Genomic DNA, 20794 nt, shown 5'->3' with positions numbered 1-20794 from the left:
AAACATGGCAGTTAAGGCCTCTCCTGCTTCCCAGCCAGGAAGGCCGCTCTCAATCCTGTAGCTGTCCCATGTGTGGCTCCAGAGTATCTGGTTGATCTGACCTGTTTCTGAGGTGACCTGATGGCCCTTCAGAGCTAACTGTCATGAGCTAGTAACAACACAGTGTCTCTGAGATACTTGGAAGAGAAAGCAAGCCCTACCTCAGTGACCTGGAGGTCCCCTGAGCTTGAGCCTGTGGAGACCAGGCATCACGGGCAAGCTCAAGGGTCTTTGGCACAACTCTCTAAGATCGTTTTCTTTGGTACTGTCAGTGGCCGCTCAGAGTTAGGACAGCCACATTGCCCTCTTTGTTCCTACCAGCTAATCACACAACACCCTAGATCCACTAAGGAGACTCCTTTTTCCAACACTCCATAAATTCTGCTTTGTCTCTGTTCCTTGATTTAGTTTGTAAAATAAAATAACTAGACAGTTTGGAAAATAACTCTTTAACACTTGGACTTATTTCTTGGTATCTGAAATGAGGTTTCCACAGGGTGGTGGAAGGTGAAATGGTTGCTGACCATGGTGCATCCCTCCTATAACGATAGGGGAGAGAGAGTGTGAACAGCTGCTGTGGGTTCTAGGACTTGCCTTGGAAGAACTGAAAAGGGAAGCGTCAGGCACAGGAGGCCGATCACCTGGCTGCCCCTGTCCTAGCATCTATCCAAGGGTATAGCAGTCTCATGGTATAGTGATAGCATTACACAGTAGTGCCCCGAAGGATGATAGCTTAAGACCATAGCTATAACTAGGTTCACCGTGGTGGTTGTCTGCAGAGCTTTGGTCAGGCAGCTGGTCTAGGCAGGCCTTACTTCTGGTTGCTTAGTATACCTTGTAAAGCCAAGTGACAGAAAAAACAAAAAAACAAAAAACAAAAAAAAAAAAAACAAACAAACCAAAAACGAGGCCATATGTCTGCAGCAAGCCCCATAGAACTGTTCTTTGAAACTTGAGATGCATTGCATTCTATAATGTCCCATTTCCCAAAGAAAGGTACGTGGGCAAGGTCAAACTTGAAACAAGAAGTTGAGATGTACACCGTGCCTCTTGCGAGATGGAGAGGACATGTGATACAGAAGTGCCTCTGTGGTCCTTTTCTGTATTTGTCTACAAGTGGTACTAACATTCTGTCTTGCCCAAGAAGCTCTCCTGTGAGGGTTCTCATCTGCCTCCCTAATACTAGAGCCACTTGAGACTGCAAACTGGCTCCCAGGATATGTGTTTGAGTTGTGGTTATCTCCTTACCTACTTGGTTCTCTCTGCTTGTTTCAGTGAGTCGAGTTGAACTGAATTACTTGTGCCTTTTCTCTAGTCACTACACGTTAGAAACCACTCTGTTGTGTCCATCTGCCTCCAGAAGCCCTGGGGTTTGTAGCAACTCTGCTTTCAGAGTAAGAGAGGCATAGAGGATCCAGCCCGGAGCGACCTCTCCTATACAAACCACAGTGAGAAACCACACCAGCAGGAGTGGCGGGGTGGGAGGCACGGGGCTTTGGGATGTGTGCAGCCCACATGTTTCCTCTACAGGCTGGCCCTTCCTTGCATGAAGAGAATTTCTTCCAATGAAAGGCAGCAAGATCCACTAATTTAGAGGCAGGGTTTCTTCTTCCCGGGGAGCCGGTGGGCAGTGGCAAGCCCAAGCTGGGTCAGGAGAAAACCTCCTTGTCTGTGATGCTTCTCTGGGTCACTGAGATCAAGCCTTGGGGGAGACGGGTCCTCTGTGGGGACACTTGCCCCTCCTCCAGATCATGCTGATCCAGCACCACTCAAGATCCTGATTCTAGGGCTCTGCAGGCGAAGGTGTTCACCACCAAGTCAGATGGCCTGCATTCCCAGAGCTCTCATGGTGGGCTGGGAAGAACTAGTTCCAGCACATTGTCCTCTGCTCTCTCTCCACACACACGTGAGCATCTCCATAAATAACAAACATAATAATAAACATCATTTAAAAATAGATGCTGGTTCCAGGTTAGCTCTAGAACTTTCTGCTGTTGGAGATCACCTGGGCCAGTTTTTTGCTGATTAGACCATCCTCTGGGAATCGGGCAGCATTCTTCATGGCATGAAATGTGTTGTCAGGCTTGAGAATGAAGTTCCTGCAGGAGCTTCCATTCTGGATTCTTCAGAAAGCAGTCATCTGTGTCTACCCCTCATTCACCAAAAGCTGACTTAGTGTCACAGGGGGCCAGGCACCAGTCTCAGGCACTGGAAGTAAGTGAGTCAGCATGGGCTTGATCTAAGGTGATCACAGCACCAAGAACACATGCCAGGTAGGAGGTGCTGGCAGGAAAGTGCCACAGAATTCTGGATCCTTAGAGCAGTATGCACATGGTTGACTTCCCTACCCTGATCACAACTTGACATGAGTTTATCAGGGAAAATGGAACCTCAGTTGAAAAAAATGCCTCCATTACATGGTCTGTAGACAGGTCTGTAGGGCATTTATTGATTCATGATTGACATGGCACAATGGGTAGTGCCACCCCTGAGTGGATGGTCCTGACTTGTATAAGAAAGCAGGTTGAGTGAGCCATGGGGAGCAAGCCAGTAAGCAGCGTTCCTCCATGGCTGCTACTTCAGTTCCTGCCTTGGCTTCCCCTGGTGGTAGACTATGCAACCCATAAGTCAAATAAGCCCTTTTCTTCTGAGGTGCTTCCGGTGCTGGTGTCTCACCACAGTGACAGAAACTTAAGACAATGTACATTGGGGACCATCATGAAATCTTAATCCTCACAGGAGGAAACACCCCAAGAGAGAGACAATTACTGCCTAAAGTCACATAAGTTACAGCTTTTAAAAACAACTACTCCATGCTAAGAATGTGGTTGGGCGTTGGCAATAGTAGAGATGAAGAAAGTTCTTGCTGAAATCAACGGGGTCCCTGCCTGGTTGCACTTTGCAATCACCTGTTGAGCTTTAAAAACAATCCCAGGATTCGGGAGGCTGAGGCAGGAAGATTCCAAGTTCAAGGGCAGCCTAGGCTACATAACAGACCCAATATCAGAAAACAAGCAAGAACAGCCCCATCCACCACCCACCCCACACAGATTCCGATGTGAGCCCTCCCCTCCCACAGGTCCGAGAATGGACCTTGGCATAGAGATGCTTTTCATTCCCTTTTTCTCCCTCCATCTTTTCCCTCCCTCCCCCTTTCTTCTACTATGCTCCTGCTGTGAAAGACAAAGGGAATTTTAACAGGCCTCCAAGTGGCTCTGATGTGATAGGCCACTGGTCCAAGTGACAAGACAGACAAGAAATGCAGTAAAGACCAGTAAATAACTAAAACTTGTGATTGGCAGGGGCCAAGCAGGAGGCCCAGGATCTGAAGGAAGTGAGGTCACACTGCAGAGCTGTGATTCCAGAGGCAGAAAGCACAAGGCATAGGCTGTCCCATGTGGGAGAGCCCTGGACATTCTGGGAGATGCCCACCTCTGCAGAACCATCAAACTTTGCCACAGTGCCTGTCTAGCACGTGCTTTTAGTCGATAGCCTGAAATAGTTCTCCTTGTTCCTCTACTCCAGACAGCCACCCCCAATCGCACACTGCTTGTAAATGCCCCAACAGCCGGCTCTGTGACCCACCTCCCATGGAACAGGCAGGAGGGTGCAGAAGAACAGGTGCGTTACCCTGTAATGGAGACAGGCAGGCGGACTCCCAGAGGCCTAATACCTCACTGTGGGAGGCATCCAGCTAGCTCGCCAGCCTCTGACCTCGACTACCCGGTTCTGTACCCATCTTCCTTGCATTAGGAAACGGAAGTACTAAGAGCACCTGAAAGGCTGGTGGGGACACTGCCCTAGTGTGTAGCTCAGTGGGGACCCCCATCCTTCAGTTTAGATAATGTACCAGCTTATTCTCCACAAAGCAATCAAAGGAATCTGTTACTCATTGCTTCAGTTCCTACTGCGTGAACCCAGTTACTATAGCAACCAAATGTGCTTCTTTATTACTGGATGGAAGGCTTTAATTTTGTATTTAAAGAGTTTGGCCAGATAGTCATGTTGCCGTGACTCGGGCTGTTGGACAGTAGTTAGGAGCAGACAGACGCCTTGGAATAGCCATAGATCCGTCTTTCTAACTGATGGAAAAACCCAGACTGTACTGCACTGAGAGAGAGAAGGGGGGGTCTTCCCTGGTGCTGGTACCTTCCCCTGTTCCCAGATGACTCCTGATGAAAGGCCCCTCAGCCAGGGCGGCCTCTGCTTCCCCTGCTGCTGTTGGGTTCTGTTTTTCTTTCTACCCCCTTCCAACAGACAGCCAGCTTTCAGCGTGTTTGTTGAGCATGGGTTTATAACCTTACTGAATTTCACATTTGTTATGGCCCCTGCATGGTCACAGGACAGGAAGAGGGGGAAACTGAGGCTCAGTGAGGCTGCAGCCTGGCCTCTTCCACAGCCACCTCCTTGGCCTGCTAGGCTGCCTGGAACTTGCTCCTGCAGCATTTGAGTGTCACAGGCAGACACTAAAAGCAAGAAGCGTCCCTCCAGACCCCCTCCCCGCCCCAACATACACTGTCTCCTGCATGTGACTCATCTGTTTGCATTCTACTTGTATCTGGTATGCCAGAAACTCTTTAACCTCTCAGGTTTTATTCTTGGAGGCCTCCAGCTCAGGCAGCGTGAGTCTGCTCCTCCACTGGGGGTGAAGAGACTCATAGGAAGGTAGTGGGAAAGGGTAAAGAGGGGTGCTTAGGGACTACCTTCACAGCAGAAGAATGCTGCCTAGACCTTGGAGGCGGTAGATGAGTCTGCTGCAGGCAGAAGTGGGTGGGAAGGAGGCTTAGTCCGTCTACCCTTTGACCAATTCATCCTGCAGCTGGCTTTTCTCCTTTGTGGATGCTGGATTTTAGGTTAAACTCACCTTTCCCCAGATCTTGCCATATCATTAGTGCCTTTCTCTCCCACCTGCTTGTTCCCTGGTCTTTCAAAACTGGCCACCCCAGGCAACATTCAGGGGTCACTCTTCTTTCAGGATGTGCAAGTGGGGCTGCCTGTCCTCTGAGGCCCCAGAGGACCAGCCAAGTTAGGCCAAAGGACCTCCACTCTCACTCTTCATTAAAGGCCAGCAGAAGCCATACTGGAGGGTAGCAGTTCCCTGGGGATCTGGACGGAACACGTGTAGATGCATGGCAGCAGGTGGCATCCAGGGAGGCATGGAGGGAATGATAGGCACCTCCATTGTCCTGGCTCTAGTCTCAGCCTTAGGCAGGCCCCAGTTGCTTGGGACCTTCAAAGCTCCTCCGTTCTCAGAGAAGACTAAGCTTGCTGAAAGGCAAGTAGAGTTTCTCACCAGTCATTAAGCACATTAGGGCCCTATAGTGGGGCTTCCTTTGGGACAAAGGCTGGGACTTCCCCAGGTGTGAATCTCAGCTGAGTATGTGAAGGTAGATAGTAGATACCCAGGGAATTGCCTGCTGGAGTGGATTCTCATGACATGGCCCCAAGATTTGGAGCTCCGAGGAAGGAACAGAGACATAGCTAATTTCAGTCCTCATTGTATGCAAAGACCAAGAAGCTAGCCTTAGCAAGGCTAACAAGAAGTCATGCTAATATTAAAATAAGCAATGACCACTTTGCTCATAGTAGCTAATAGTGTGACAGGTGCATGCCAAGGCTCCTTGCACATTGGCTATACTATTGTGTATGATATATGCTTCTCTGACTTGCTTGCAGCAGATGTTGCATTCCTAAACAAGAGGATGGTGGAGAGAGAGGTTCAGTATTCCACCCAGCTTTCCAGAGCTGGTTATAGTAGGCTCAGGAGCCACACAAGGACTGCTGTGTTGCCCCAGAGTGCAGTGTGGCCAGCAGACACTTGTTGCTGCCCTTCTGAGTGGGGGTCGGAATCTGGCCGCCCTATGAGCTCACTCTTACATGAAACATCCCTCTCCCTCAGTGCCACACCTGCAGAGGTGCAGAGCTATGGGATTTTTGGTTCTGTCTTCCCTTTAAATACAAAAGCACTCTTGATTCTCCTTAGCGCAAAATAGCACACGGAGGCTGGACTGCCCATGCTGGAAGAAAGAAGTTGACCTGGTGCTTTCCCTCCTGCTGTCTTCCCTCCATAGAGTGCTCTGCTCATTGGACTTGTAGGAGTTTTGTCCACACACAGAACATGGGCACCAAACTTGCAGTTTAACTAGCTCTAACACTGTACTTGAGATTAGCATTAGATGCCACTGGCTGCTGGCCTGGCCCTTCAGCTCTGGTCCCACTCCAAAAGCCTACTCGGGCTGTGAGTCAGTGACTGTGATCTGGGCCTTGGATTTGATTTGCCTGCTGGAGCTGGGTGCACAGCTCAGGGAAACATTTGCACGGTTGTTCTTCAGGATGCTTCAAAGGATCCTGTTGATCGGCAGGCTGGAAAGGACTCCCAGAACAGGAGTGCGGGAAGGACATGGGGCTTCTGGGGCATCCGTGGGTGTGCCTCCTCCCTGGTGCCTCCACGTGCTCAGCTATGTAGAAGTCTCCAAACCTTGTCCTTGGGCTTGGCAGAGGCTGCAGCACACTTGATGATGTCATTGGCCACTGATGGTCAGTGACGGGGGAGGGTGGGACTGGTAGTCTTCTCCACCTCATTCCCATCCTGAAGCTGGCTAGTCACGACATGGACATTCAAAAGACTCTGCGATGGAGATGTGGCTGGGTGGCAAAAACACCTGCCTAGCTTGTGTGAGGCCCTGAGCTTAAACTCCAGCACTAAATAATAAAAGCTGGGTATGCACACCTTTAACTCCAGCACTTAGGAGGCAGAAGCAAGTAGCTCTCTGTGAGTTCAAGGCCAGCCTTGTCTACATAACAAAACACAGCCCTGCCAAGGCTACAGAGCGAAACCCTGTCTCAAATCAAAACTCCCCCCAAGGACTTATCATTTTCGAAGCTTACTGTGTATGTGTTTGTTGTGTATATCTATGTATGTATATGTGTATGTATATGTATACACATATGTGTACACATATGTGTGTATATGTGTATATATGTGTAGGTATGTCTATATGTGGTTTGTGTGTGTGTGTGTGCATGTATGTATGGGTGTGTGACGTGTGTGTTTTGTTAGGGATCAGACTCAGTGTCTTGTGCACGCTCTTCTAGACCCCAGCTCTCTTTTGGGCTTTTAGTAGTTACATGCCTCTGCCAAGTTGAAGACCAAATGTATTCTTTCTTGTTATAAATATTAATATCCAGATTGTTGTGCTGGCTTATTCTTGTAATCCCAACCTTGGAAAGGTTGAGGCAGGAGTATTTCCATGAGTTTGAGGCTAGCTTGCTATAGAGTGAGACCTTGTCACAAACAAACATGACAATATCCTAGGAAGCAACTTCCAGAGGAGGCAGTGCCTAGGCAGGCGTCCAGCTAGCCTCATGCAGGGCTCCCCGCTCTCCTCTGGGGCTCTCTCCACAGGTAGAATCCTGCCCCTGAGGTATCAGGTTCATGGAGCAGCGGCACACCCACCCCTGCCGGTTCCGTGACACTCCAGCGCACCTGTCCTGGCCACACTAACGCGCTCTCTGCTCCTCCAGCTCTTTGTGATCGACAATGGTGCAGATGACTGGCGGATAGCCATGACCTATGAGCGCATCCTCTACATCAGCCTGGAGATGCTGGTGTGTGCCATCCATCCCATTCCTGGAGAGTACAAGTTCTTCTGGACTGCACGCCTGGCCTTCTCCTACACCCCATCCCGGGCAGAGGCTGATGTGGACATCATCCTGTCCATCCCCATGTTCCTGCGCCTCTACCTGATCGCCCGGGTCATGCTGCTGCACAGCAAGCTCTTCACCGACGCCTCCTCCCGAAGCATTGGCGCCCTCAACAAGATCAACTTCAACACTCGATTTGTCATGAAGACGCTCATGACCATCTGCCCAGGCACGGTGCTGCTGGTGTTCAGCATCTCTCTGTGGATCATCGCTGCCTGGACAGTGCGAGTCTGTGAAAGGTATTCCATGTGGGATGGGGTAGGGAGGAGGAGCAGGGATGGCCAGGTCTAAGGTCCGATGGAGGAGACAGGAACGTTCTCAGATGCCTCAAGAGAGAAAATGAGAACAAGAGGAGGGCAGAGTTGGGGTGGAATATTGGAACACTGGAGCACAGGTAAGCTGTGGGGAAAACAAAACAAAACAAAACAAACCCCAAAACATGTAACTAACTTTCCTTTTTCTTTTAGACCAATGTGTCAAAGCCTTCTGGGTACACTCTTAACCCCTACTTGGTATTTATTGATTTACAAGTTTTTGTATGCTCTCCTCTTGGAGATTAATGATGCTTGCGAATGTTTAAAGGGCTCTGATAAGTCCTGCAGTAATGAAGCCTATTTATTTTTGCTTAGTTCAAATTTCCTCATATAATTATTTGCCCACAAATCTTTTTCTTTTTGAAGTCATACATCACTAGTATGTCTCTGTTCATATTTGGTCCACTGATTGACAGTATCATTGTCGTTGGGGACTTGTTAGAGTACAAGGCCTTAACCCCGGAATGGCAGGAGCAGAACTGGCATGTTAGCAGCTTTTTGCCATGATTCATACACACTTTAAAGTTGGAGAATCACCATGCTAGTGAAACAAATTCAGAAAAGATTTTAGGTGGTGATTCAGAGAGCTTGCTGATGGGAGCAAGGGAACTGTGGTCATGCCGGGACAGAGGGCTCTGCAGTGAGCAGCCAGTTCTCAGAACAACCAACCCTGGGCCCTGCTTTAGGATGGCCCTACCTCCCCATGCCACCCCTCAGGCCCTGTTGGTGACAGCTGTCATTTTCAAGCTGTCTCTGTGACTCCTTTTAGTCAGATTTCACATGTACAATCCAAAGCTAAGCAAGGGCTCTGGAGTCTGCCCAGGAAGCTATGTTTTCCTCCTTTTAAAGTAAGAGTCACTTCAAATGGGAGAACTCTGATGTATGGAAAAATTTGTGCCACTTACACAGATGATGGGAGAGGTCCTCACTGCATCAGTACTTACAGTCTGACTGTCAGGCCTTCCATGTGCCTATCTCTGAGCAGAGATAAAATGACAGAGAATTCCAGCTGGACAGTTGGCTTAACAGAACACCCACAGGAACCATGAACCAAATTTCCTGTTGCCTTTGGGATGTTCAGCCAGTAGGTATGGCTTCCTGAGTTCAGACAGAGGTAGTGTGCTGCCCAGAACATGATCCCTGTATGAGAGGAGAGCCTCTGAGAACCAAGCTGGGACTGGCTGTGGCAGAGCACCCAAAGCCACACCACCCAGCTTTTGAAAGCCCCACCACAGCTCAGCAGCTAGGCTTCATTTCCAAGCAGGGATCCGTGCCAAACAGGTCTTCACAAACCTTCTCTGCCAGATACTTTCCTGTGACAGAGAACGTGGGTGCTCTGCCTGCAGCCCCAGACTTCTCATGGGACTGTTTTGTTGTTTATTTGAGACAAGATAGTCCAGGCTGGCCTTGAACTTGTGGTCCCTCTGTCCTGTTTCCACTTTCCCTCTCCCTGCCTCACCACGCTGTGTGTGCCACCATGGTGCCACCATGCTGGCTGCCTTGAGGGACTCTCTGCTGAGGAATACTGGTCACCTGCCTCCCTGGGCTTTGATAGCAAATGAAGAATAATGCTACTTTACAGGATTCATTGTTAGAGCCAAGCCAAGCAAACCTTGCGAACTGTAGCTTGCTGGGCAATGGTAGTGACCCAGCGATGTGCATTGTGTAATGATATATGTCAGGAACTTTGTGGTTGTCTTTTCTTATGACCAGAATAGACAGGCTCCTACTAAATGCCCACTAAAACTCATCCTGTTTTCCTCTCTAACCATCAGAAGCCAAGATTTCCAAAGGAAGCAATTGAATTTGAATAGCCTTTTGGGCACTTGAGGTTTTCTGTGTTTGCCATGCATGTCTAGCATGTATTTCAGAGGAGCCGGTAGGCTGAACATATAACCAGCTACCTACAAGTGAGTTTCATTGTTAATTGAGACAGTCAAGTATGGTGAGTTATTTACTCATTTCTGGAGAATAACTACATTTTGAAGAGCCTTGTTTTCAGAAGTCTTGGATCTTGGTTGATATTTAACATCGAGATTAGACAAGATCAGCTGCATTAGGCTATGTTAGTCTCCGTTAGCCCAGGTTAGACAAGATTATCCCTTGTTAAGCTAGGTTAGCCTGAGATGAACAGGATCTTTGACTACACGGCTCATGAGCTCCAGCTGAAGATCAAGGAAAGACAGGAAGCAAAGCCAGACCCTCCCATGGTCTGCCCTCTACAGAACAGACTTTGTGACTACAGGCTCAGGTGTGGATCAGGCATGTGGGGCCAAGCATGGGGACAGTGCCCTGGATCCTATTTCTCACTCTGTCTTGGTTCTGCATCTCATGCTTCATGCTATCTCAGCTTCAGCAGACTGGAGGAACCCATACTGTCTTCACAGGAGAGCTGCTGGGAAGGAACTGGCCTGAGGTCACAGGGCTCCTAAGTGTGCAGCCAAAATGGAAGCATGACTTCAAATCTAAACTTCAAATTTACCTTGTCAACCCAAGCTGGATCCTGCAGGGACAGGAAATTGTGCTCTAAACTGTCCTAGCCATGTCCTCCATCTGAGGTCTGAAGGCCACTGTGGTGACACAGAAGCCCCAGGCTTGTTGTTTGGTCTTCTCTGGTATCTGTCTCCTCCATCACTTTGCTGTTTCCAGGGCTGACCTCATGTTTAGTGATGTCTTTGTGTGTGCACAGATGTGTATACATGCACGCATGTCTGTGCAAGTGTGTATGTGGGGTGTGCCCCTGTATACATGTGTGGGCATGCATGTACACTTGTATGTGCATGTGTGTGTAGGATATTTGAGTGCACCTGCTCTGCAGGATGTTGGCTAGAGCACTCTGTCTTCCCCTGGAACTGTGCTGGCTGTGAGAATGCCAGCTCTCAATGGAGCTGCCCGACTCAGGGTCACACCTCTTATCCAGAGTGGGACAAACCCACTGATTCTCAGGGTGGAATTTAAAGGCCATGGTACCTCTTAGGGCAATGGTTCTCAACCTGTGGGTCACAATGACCCTTTCACAGGAGTTGTCTAAGACCATTGGGAAACACAGATTTTATTTACATTATGATTCATAACAGTAGCAAAATTACAGTTCTGGAGTAGCAATGAAATGATTTTATGGTTGGGGTCACTACAAACATGAGGAACTGTTTTAAAGGGTGGCAGCCATCAGGAAGGCTGACAACCATTGTTCTAGAGGCTAACTCTCTAGGATATCGGACTTTAGGTGTACCTAAGGGAACACCGGAGGCTTTTGTGGCCATCACACCACACCTAGCCTGTGCCCTGCTTCTTGTGTTGATACTGAGAGCATGCCCACATCCAAATTTCTGTCCCCAGAGCTCATGGTCTCTGACCTATAGGACTATGAAAGCACATATTGAACTCAGGTAACTAGGAAAGGCTCTTTTCTTACAATGGCCAGTTTATTTTCTTTTCTTTCTGTTCTGTTCTGTTTGTTTATTTTACTTTTTTTTTTTTTTTTTTGAGGCAGGGTTATTCTGGGTAGCCCTGGCTGTCCTGAAACTCACTCTGTAGACCAGGCTGGCCTTGAACTCAGAGATCTGCCTGCCTCTGTCTCCCAAGTGCTGGAATTAAAGATATGTGCCACCATGCCCAGATAGCCAGTTTCTTTTAGAGCTGTAGGTAACCTTGTGCTTTTTAAGGTCAAATCATAAGCATGACTGGCTGAGACAGAGGTTGCACTGGGGGCTGAAGAGTTGGACCATGGTGGGAGAGGGATATGGAAAAGAAGACTTTGATCTCCCTTTGCTTGATGATGGCTCTGGCACCTTTGGTGTTAGGGAGGGTAAGTGACTTGTCAAGGGCATTACGCACCATCACAGATTCTAGAACCTGATGCTGCCAGGGTCTGCATATGGCCCAGGTGGCCTCTGTCAGCTGGACTTGTGTCTAGCTGCATGCACATACTTCTCAAGTTGCTATGGAGATCCCTCTTCAGCAAGATGTGCTTTAGAAGTTATTTCTCCTATCCGGGGTTGGCTTTTATGGGACGATAAATATTTTTACATCTTCTCCTGCCAAGGACAGACGGGAGTTAATAATGTTGCAGAGGAGTCCTGTGCTGGGAGAGCAGCGCCTGGTTGCCAGGAGGGCAGTAGCAACATTGGCGGACCCCAGAGATGCATTACATCACTGCCTCTGAGGCCTGACAGTTGCAGCACTCAGCATTCTCCAGGATTCTCTTGGCTGCGTGCCCACCTCCTACAGGCCTCCCGGGGCCACCCCAGGAACCTCCTCATTAAACACTGTCAAATGCCAAGCAGCAGGAGATGGGGAACAGTGGAGGCCCCAGGTCCCAATGCACTAGGCCGGGGTAGTCAGCTTTCCCTGCATACCCTGAATAATGCTCTGGCTGCTTACACGTGTGTGCACCCTCCTTGGAAGGAGCAGAAAGGCCTCCATTGCACTGACAAATGTGGGCTGAGTCTTACTTGGTGAGTAACCCTCTTTATCTCTTGACTGGCTGGGTATCTTTGGACTCTTCTGGGGCTCCCTGGTCTATTCACAGGCTGTTTCAGGGTCTCGGGCCTTTTCAGCAGGTGTGTGGTCTTGGCTGTGTGAATTTTAATCTGTTCATACAGGTATTTTAATGAATAATCTGATTCTAAAGTTCTGGTCTGTAAAACCAGAGAGAACCAGATCATTTGGGGGTCAGAGTTACAGCTCAGGAGAAAATACTTCCTAGCATGTAGGAGACCCTGGGTTGATCCTGAGAACTGTGGAGGAAAAGGAGAACAGAAAGTGGTGGTCCTGTAGGAAGGAGAGGAGAAGGAGGAGAAGAACGAGGAACCAATTTATATTCTTTTGTTGTTTGTTTGTTTTGAGACAGGGTTTCTCTGTGTAGTCCTGGCTGTCCTGGAACTAGCTCTGTAGACCAGGCTGGCCTCCAACTCAGAGATCTATCTGCCTCTGACTCCCAAGTGCTGGGATTAAAGGCGAGTACCACCAATGTCCAGCTTATATTCTTGTTCTCTGTTGGTGATTGTTGAAGCCCTGAGGCAGGAGCAGAAGGGACAGAAGGCCTAAGGCAGTGGCCTTGACTTGAAGAAAGCAGTATGGAGCTTATGTACAGAATGAGGCACATATCATGGGGATTGAGGAACCCCCATGCTGAGCTTGGCAGAGCTGAGCAGAAAAGAGCTTGAAAAAACAGGGTTTGGGACTATGGTTGTGAGAGGCCCTTTGGTGAAGCACAGACTCCAGTGTGGACCTTGTGCAAAGATCCATGGGGAATATGTGAAAATGATAAGTACTCTATCTAAGATAATCAAATTAAGCCTCTATTTAATATACAAGCATTCAGCATATATATATGTATATATATATATATATATATATGTACATGCATACATAAAGGAGGATGGTATATGCTAAAAATATTTTACTGTTAGAAGCCTGTGGTTTTAAATGTTTGTAAATGACTTGTAGTGGGATTCAACTACTGAATTAGAAAGTATGCCATGCATTGGGTGAAGCTCACCTTTAGTCCTACCTCAAGCTGAAGAAGTGAGAAGGTGCTCTTCTATAACTGGGAATCAGTCACGGTGGCCCCACCACCCCGCCACCGCCTACAGGTGGCTGTAGCATCAAGAAAGAGAAAATTTATCCTGAAGACGCCGAAGAATATTAATTATGGAACACCCACAGGAACCTTGTAAGATTAGATATACCTTGCAATACAAAAAAAAAAAAATAGCCATCTGTTATGAAGAAGATGGGCGATAAGGAATGAGAACACATCTGCCCATGCGCAGAGTTCCTGAAAATCAAAATTGGTTTTGTAAAAAAGAAAATCCATGTTAGCGATGCTGATGTTTTTTTAAATGTAGAAAGCAGAGGGCCAACCAAAAACTTTCCCCCAGTGAGAGGGCCCGTGGGTAGGCTACTTACTGCCAAGCCCGACGATCTCAGGGTGTTGGGGTGAGAACCAGCCCACGTAGTAGTCCTCTGACCTCGATAGGCACCTGTCCTTCCTTCAGAAAGTAGAAACAAACAAACAAATAAATTTAAAAGTTGCTTCAGAATCTAGAAGAGATGAGTGAAAGGATGATTAACACAAAGATGGATGCTATCAAATCCAGGGTTGTATATTACAAAAATATAATCATGTATGTGAAGATAACTTTTTCAGAATTGACGTGGGTGACAAACATGCATGGGGTTGGTAGACTCAAGGGGCAAGTGAAAACGTTACCTTCTTTCCAACCGGAAGGGCAGTAGGAACCACCCTATAGTCCTATGAACAATACAGCTGTGTTTCTCCCAAATCTGAAAATTTAAGAGACAGTAGGGCATAACAGGATTTGTGGTCTGTGACCCACTCTGTCATTTGAATGAGACCACAAAAGACTCCCAAATAAGATCTTAACAATAGGCAGATGTGAAAGTAGAGGGGTAGGCAGAGCTCTGCGAGGTTGCCAAGCCAAATTCTAATGACAAAGGAAAAGCAGATTATACAGAGTAGGTGCATGAAATAAAGACAATAATTCAACAATAATTAGGGTATTACAAGTCTTTATATTAGAAGTGTAAAAAGAGAGGCCATGGAGGGTTTGGTAGGGGATTTTAATCCTTAACATTCAAACTCATTAATTAGAAAAATATAGTTGAAACCATAGTTTAAACCTTAATGCTACCTCAAGTAGGATTTAAAAACAAGGTTTATTTATTTCTTTTTATTTTATGTGTGGGTGTTTTGCTTACATGTGTGTCTGTGTACCACATATATGCAGTACCCATGGAGGCCAGAAGAGAACATCAGATCCTCTGGAGCTGGCGTCATAGACAATTACGAGCTGCTTGTAGGTGCTGGGAATCAAACTTGGTCCTCTGGAAGAGCAGCCATTGCTTTTAACCTCTCTGGCTCCCACAAGTAGGACTTTAAAAGTATATAATAAGGATGATAGTAGCTTCAGCTCTGTATGAGGCCCGGGGAATATGGCACCCCATTCCACAGAACATGAAGCTGAGAGACGAGGAGGTGAAGCAACATGCACTTTCCAAACATCATATCCCACCAAGTTAAGACACAAGAAACAAGGGCTCCAGAGAGGAAAAGGTAAAGACACAAACTAGATGATAGAGTACCCAAATCTGAAATTTATAATGATTAACATCTGTTTAGTTTACCTCCTCAATTAGAAGGCAATATCCCTTACTTTGATGAGATTTCAAAGCAAAAGCCATTTTCATGCTATTTCAAAAAGAGGAGCCTAAAGCAGAAGGGACCCAGAGCAAAGTAAGAGTGAAGAGTTATGTAAATGCAAAGCAGAGGGAGACAGAGAAAAGCTGCTTTCATAGCACAAACTGTTATGTGGTTCAAAGAAACTATTTAACATTTTAGATAAAGGCGGCTGGGGAGATGGCTCATCAATTAAGAACATTGGCAGGTCTTCCAGAGGACCAGGGTTCAGTTCCCAGCCCTGCAGTTCCAGGATGTCCACGCCTGTGTTCTGTCCTTTGTAGGCACTAGACCCACAGGTGGCACACAGACATGTTCCAGATAAACACCTGTACCTATGAAATAAAACAGAATGATACCAATAAAATTATCACGACATAGGGCTATGTTTTTTTTTTTCTTTTTCTTTCATTCTTTTTGTCCAGAAAAGATGAGATTGAAAATCTGGGGACTGCAGAGATGGCTTTGTGATAAAATGCTTGTCACGTAAGCTGAGGATCAGGTTAGGATCCCCAGAACTCATATAAAAATCAGGTGGGTGTGTAATATCATCCCTTGGATGAGATAGGGGATGAGCAGAGATAGGGGATCTCCCCAGCAAGCTTGCTAGCCAAACTAGCCAAAAATGGCAAGTTCCAGGTTACTGCGTGATGCTGCCTTAATAAATAAGGTAGAGATGGATTGAGGAAGACATTGTCTTTGAGCCTTCATATACACACGTGCACTTATATACACACATGAACACCCATAAACACACACATACCACACACATATACAAAAATAAAATAAGGAAGAAAACCTGAAATACTAAAAGTTTTGATGGAGAACTATCTCAAAACTAATGATATGACCAACAATGTACTCAGATGAAAAGTACTCTTCACAGTTTTCATTAAAAAGTGAAGGATGATAGAGAGATAGTTAAGAGCACTGACTGCTCTTCCAGAGGACCCACATTCAGCTCCTAGCACCCACATGGCAGCTCACAACCATCTTTAACTCCAGGGGATCTGACTCCCTCTTCTGAGCTCTGTGGGCCCTGCACACATGTGGTGCACTGACATACATGCAGGCATAACACCCCTACACATAAAATAAAAATACATACAGATTTTTTTTTTTTAAGGAAGAAGGATGCCAGATACTGTGGAACATGTCTATGTTCGTGCCTTAGGCTGGGGAAGGAGGATTGTTTTTAGTTTTAACATGGGTTGCAGATTGAGTATTAGAGCTATATACCAAAATCCTGTCTCAAAAATCTAAGAAAAAGAGGTGAAGAAAGAAAATAAAGTATATATATCAGGAGGATGAAACAAACCTTAGATAGAGAGCAGACTAAATTTATAATAAAGAAATAGGAACTGATAAATTTTAAAAACAAGATTTACAAATCCAAAAGTCTACAAGTTTAATAAATGTAAACAACTTTTGCTGTTTATAATTATATATAAAATAAAATTAGAAATTTTAAGGGAAAATAACAAGTGATTCACAGGACATTTTAATCAATAACTGAAAACAGCTTGAATCTGTCAAGAGAAATCCAGAGAGGGGACTTTCCCAGGATATTAAAATGTATTATAAAACAAAAAGTAATTAAGTCCCTCAGGCATTACTCAATACTAGAGAAACAAGTAATGACAGATCAATGAAACGTAATGGAAAACCCTGGAATGTATCTTAATGTGGAAACCCAATCATGGAGAAAGAAAACCAATTAGGAAGCAATAGATTACTCAATAAACGTTCATGGGAAGTTGGAAGCTTGGATGAAATATCAAATTGGCCTGCTGCCTCTCACCAGCCAGCAAAATAAATTCCAGGTAGATTAAAGAGTCAGATATAAAAGAAGAAATCAGAGCCAGAAATCAAAGTGAATATTTAATCAATCCTGGGGTGAAAAGGAACGTTAGGCAGAACATCTCAGAAGAGAAGAAATGTGAAGGGAAAGAGGTGTATTTGATTATATCATAAATCTAATTTTAGATTTCTGTCCTTAGAAAACATATAAACCAGAACTGGAAAGATGGCTTAGCAGTTAAGAGCACTGGCTGCTCTGGCAGAGGACATGAGTTCAATTCCTAGCACCCACACTGTGGCTCACAGCCATTTCTATCTCCAGTTCCAAGGGATCCGTCACCCTCTTCCGACCTCTACCGGCACTAGGTATACAAGTAGTATACAGACATACATGCAGGCAAAATACCTGTACACTGTATATGTGTATACATATATATCAGCTAATCTGTAATATACAACACACATGTTAATATTTATCAGTTATATATTATTATATACAATAAGCTAGATATGGTGGTCCTTGTCCAGAGGTAGGGAAGAGGAGGCAGGTTAGCAGGAGCTTGAAATACATGAGATCCTGTCTCAAAAAAAATCTATTTAAAAGCAAACGCTACTTTAAAAAAAATATTTGCAGGCTGGAGAGATGGCTCAGAGGTTAAGAGCACTGGCTGTTCTTCATCCTGAGTTCACTTCCCAGGAACCACATGGTGGGTCACAACCATCTATAGTGAGATCTGGTGCCCTTTTCTAGTGCACAGGCACACATGCAGCCAGAATGCTATATATATTTACAACAAATATGACAAGGGACAGTTATCTCACTGTCCAAAGCAGTCCTGGAAGTCAGTGAGAGTTCACCTCCCCTCTGAAGGCAGCCACAATAGAGAAACACAGGAAAGTCACCTCCATGCCACGAGTGCCCTGAGAACAGTGTGAAGCTTTAGCTTGGTGCTGTCTAAGGTCTTCCTGGTGGGGGCTGGGTTGTGCCCAACGCTGAGAGCAAGCAGGGAGTTTAGCACCATCTTTCTGGAAACAAGTTTGGTGGGAAGCCGTTGCAGGTTTATGGCTTTAACCGATGAGGCCTCTTTCTAGAAAGTTCCTTTAATGGAAGGTTCAACTGACATCCAGAGTCTTCAATGTAATGCTGTCAATAATACCAAAGAATCAGAGATGAAGTGAACTTTTAGGATTTAAATGCTTAAATAAAAGGGATGGAGAGATGGCTCAGCAGTTGAGAGCAGTGGCTGCTCTCCAGAGGGCCTGGGTTTGGTCCTCAGCACCCACATAGTTGACAAACCTGTAACTCCATCTCAGGGGATGTGATGATGCCCTCTTCTGGCTTCTCTGGGCACTGCATGCACATGCATGCTTACATACAGCCTGGAGAAACACCCACCCAAACACATAAAATAAAAACAGAGTCTTTTAAAGAATATTTAAATAGTGTATGCTTACAGTGAGTTCTTAGGCAACGACGTTTAAAAGTCAGTCTTTTGATGATTGCAGTAATGTGGGAAACCAGTCTTACATTTGATCTGAAAAAGGAGCACACAGAATAGTGCTGCACAGGACATTGCCAACCACCTATTATGGGTGAGACACCTGCACAGAGATGCAGGAACACATGTGGGTACCAAGTCCTTTTCCCCATGGGATATTATGTTACTTTTTCATTAGATTTATTGTATTTTCAGGAGACCATATATATGTCCCAAATGGGTTTGGGAGTCAAAAGAAAATGACCACAATGATTTTGTCTTTCAACAAGGCAACAAGTTTTACTTCTTTGAGAAGGGTCAGGGGTGTAGACTACTTGGCAGCAGAGCTGTCTCTGCATTCGTATTCCTAACGTGAAGTGGTCCTATGTCTCACATTTTCTCCTGACTGGCTGGCCGAAAGAGCATAGTTTATTAGTAGAATGTGATCTCTTGTACCAGGTGCAACGCTCAGCACATATTTTTACTTTAGGAAGTGCTGACCCTGAAGGAAATTTCAATTTCTGCCAAGTGACTGGTTTAAAAAAATTAATAGGGTTTTGTCTTATTTAACCCTTTGACAGAACATAGTGCAATTGGTTTACAATTTCCATAGTATATATACACTTTAATTAATTGATTGATTGATTAATTTTTAAGGTTTTTGTTTGTTTGTTTGTTTGTTTCAAGACAGGGTTTCACTGTGTAGCCCTGGCTATTCTGGACTCACTTTGTAAACCAGGCCGGCCTCAAACTCACAGAGACCCACCTGCCTCCGGAGTGCTGGGATCACAGGCGTGCGCCACTGCTGCCCGCCTTACGTATGCATTTTCAATGGAGACCATTTTGACAAATCCCTTGTTTTATCCTCTGCATGAATCCTCGTGGCATATCAACAGGGCCTGGAACGTAAGGTCTGCTGGTGCAGTCTTCACGTTTAATTTCCCTTAAAGAGTGCCGCTGAAGTTCCTTCCTGAGGGCTCCCGTTCCTGTCTAGCAGCCCAGGGCCTTAGAGGCAGGCAGGATGACAAGAACTTGTGGGTCTCCCTGGAGCCTCCCTGGGAGTGGCTCTGGGCTTGTGACATCACGGTGTGGGAGGGTGAGTGGAGCTCGTAGATGCCCTCTTGCTTGGTGGGAAGGCACCGGAATACTGCAAGTCAGGAGGCATTCAGAAAGTACCGGAGAAAGAGGCAGTGGTCTTTTCTGGTAAGGAAGGTGGAGAAATGTAAGGCAGGTCATTCCCCCACCCTTCAGACTCCTCCACCTCTGCAGCTGAACTGTGGGGCTTCAGTGAGAAGCAGCTTGCTCCCGCACCTGCCTGGCCACCGGGGCGGCAGCGTCCTCTCTCCTCCTGAGCCCGGAGCAGAGTGGCCCTTCCTGGATGCTGCCACACCCAGGTTCATTCTGCTGCAGCCATGGTGACTTCAGCGCCGGGCCACCAGTCCCCGGGGCCACTTCCCCTTCCCGTCGCTACTGGCGCTAGAGTTCCAATCTCAAGTGCCTGCTTTGTAATTCTTCCACCCTCACTTTTTTCACAGTTGAGTTTCTCTTTGTTATTTCTGTTTATCTGTTTTTCTTTTTCCTTTGCAGTATGTTTCTGTTCTTTGGCACTTGGCAAAACTACTTATTTTTTGCTATTTTCTTCATGCTTTTATTTATGTTAAATGTATACTAATTATAAATTGCATTAAAATTAAGGGATGATATCTCTCAGAAGAGTCTAGAAATGGGAATCAGGAAGGTTTCCTAACAAGGACAGACCCTGAGGAGTGAGCCTTGTAGGAGGCAGTGTATTGGGAAGCCATGCCTTTCTCAACATGCCACCCAAGGTCTCCAGCCTATGGCGCTGTGGCTTTTCCTCCTCTCTCTTCAACAAATGTTTTTCTCCAGGGTGTTTGCTTTGGGAACACCCGAAGGAGTGGGGTTGTACAGCTTCCCCCTGCCCCCGGAATGATTCCCTCTGCCAAGACTGTATCCAGCCACAGACAAGAAGTTGCTTTTTTTCTTACATTGGATGCTAAGGGCTCTTGGTACCTGTTGAGAAGGGCTGGGCTTGCAGTGGGATGCAGTACTCAAAGGTTTGCCGAGCTGGGGACGGATCTTTAGATGAGGAAGGAAAGAAGGAAAGAAGGAAAGAAGGAAAGAAGGAAAGAAGGAAGGAAGGAAGGAAGGAAGGAAGGAAGGAAGAAGGTTTTATGACCAAAAAGTCATAGAACCACATCTGTTTCCAAGCCTTCTGTCTACCTTCCCATGTTCAG

At 46.3% G+C, this 20794-nt stretch overlaps 1 protein-coding gene across 4 annotated transcripts in view; it reads left to right on the top strand.

Annotated features, from left to right (window-relative positions):
* The window catches only part of Kcnn3 (potassium calcium-activated channel subfamily N member 3), a 147069-nt gene that overhangs the window by 79686 nt on the left and 46589 nt on the right, over positions 1–20794 (top strand). For 3 of the 4 annotated variants that reach the window (XM_060392214.1, XM_021658705.2, XM_060392225.1), the window contains one exon: positions 7564–7982. In XM_060392214.1, the coding sequence (XP_060248197.1) occupies positions 7564–7982 (419 nt within the window). Of the gene's footprint in view, positions 1–7563; positions 7983–12317; positions 12515–20794 lie in introns of those variants that run through there. The other variant, XM_021658706.2, reaches the window with a different exon arrangement.

This window comes from Meriones unguiculatus, chromosome 1, assembly GCF_030254825.1.
Source record: "Meriones unguiculatus strain TT.TT164.6M chromosome 1, Bangor_MerUng_6.1, whole genome shotgun sequence".
In the NCBI taxonomy this organism is placed as follows: Eukaryota; Metazoa; Chordata; class Mammalia; order Rodentia; family Muridae; genus Meriones; species Meriones unguiculatus.
The sequence above is the reverse complement of the archived record's forward strand: the minus strand, read 5'-3'. Positions and strand labels throughout refer to the sequence as shown.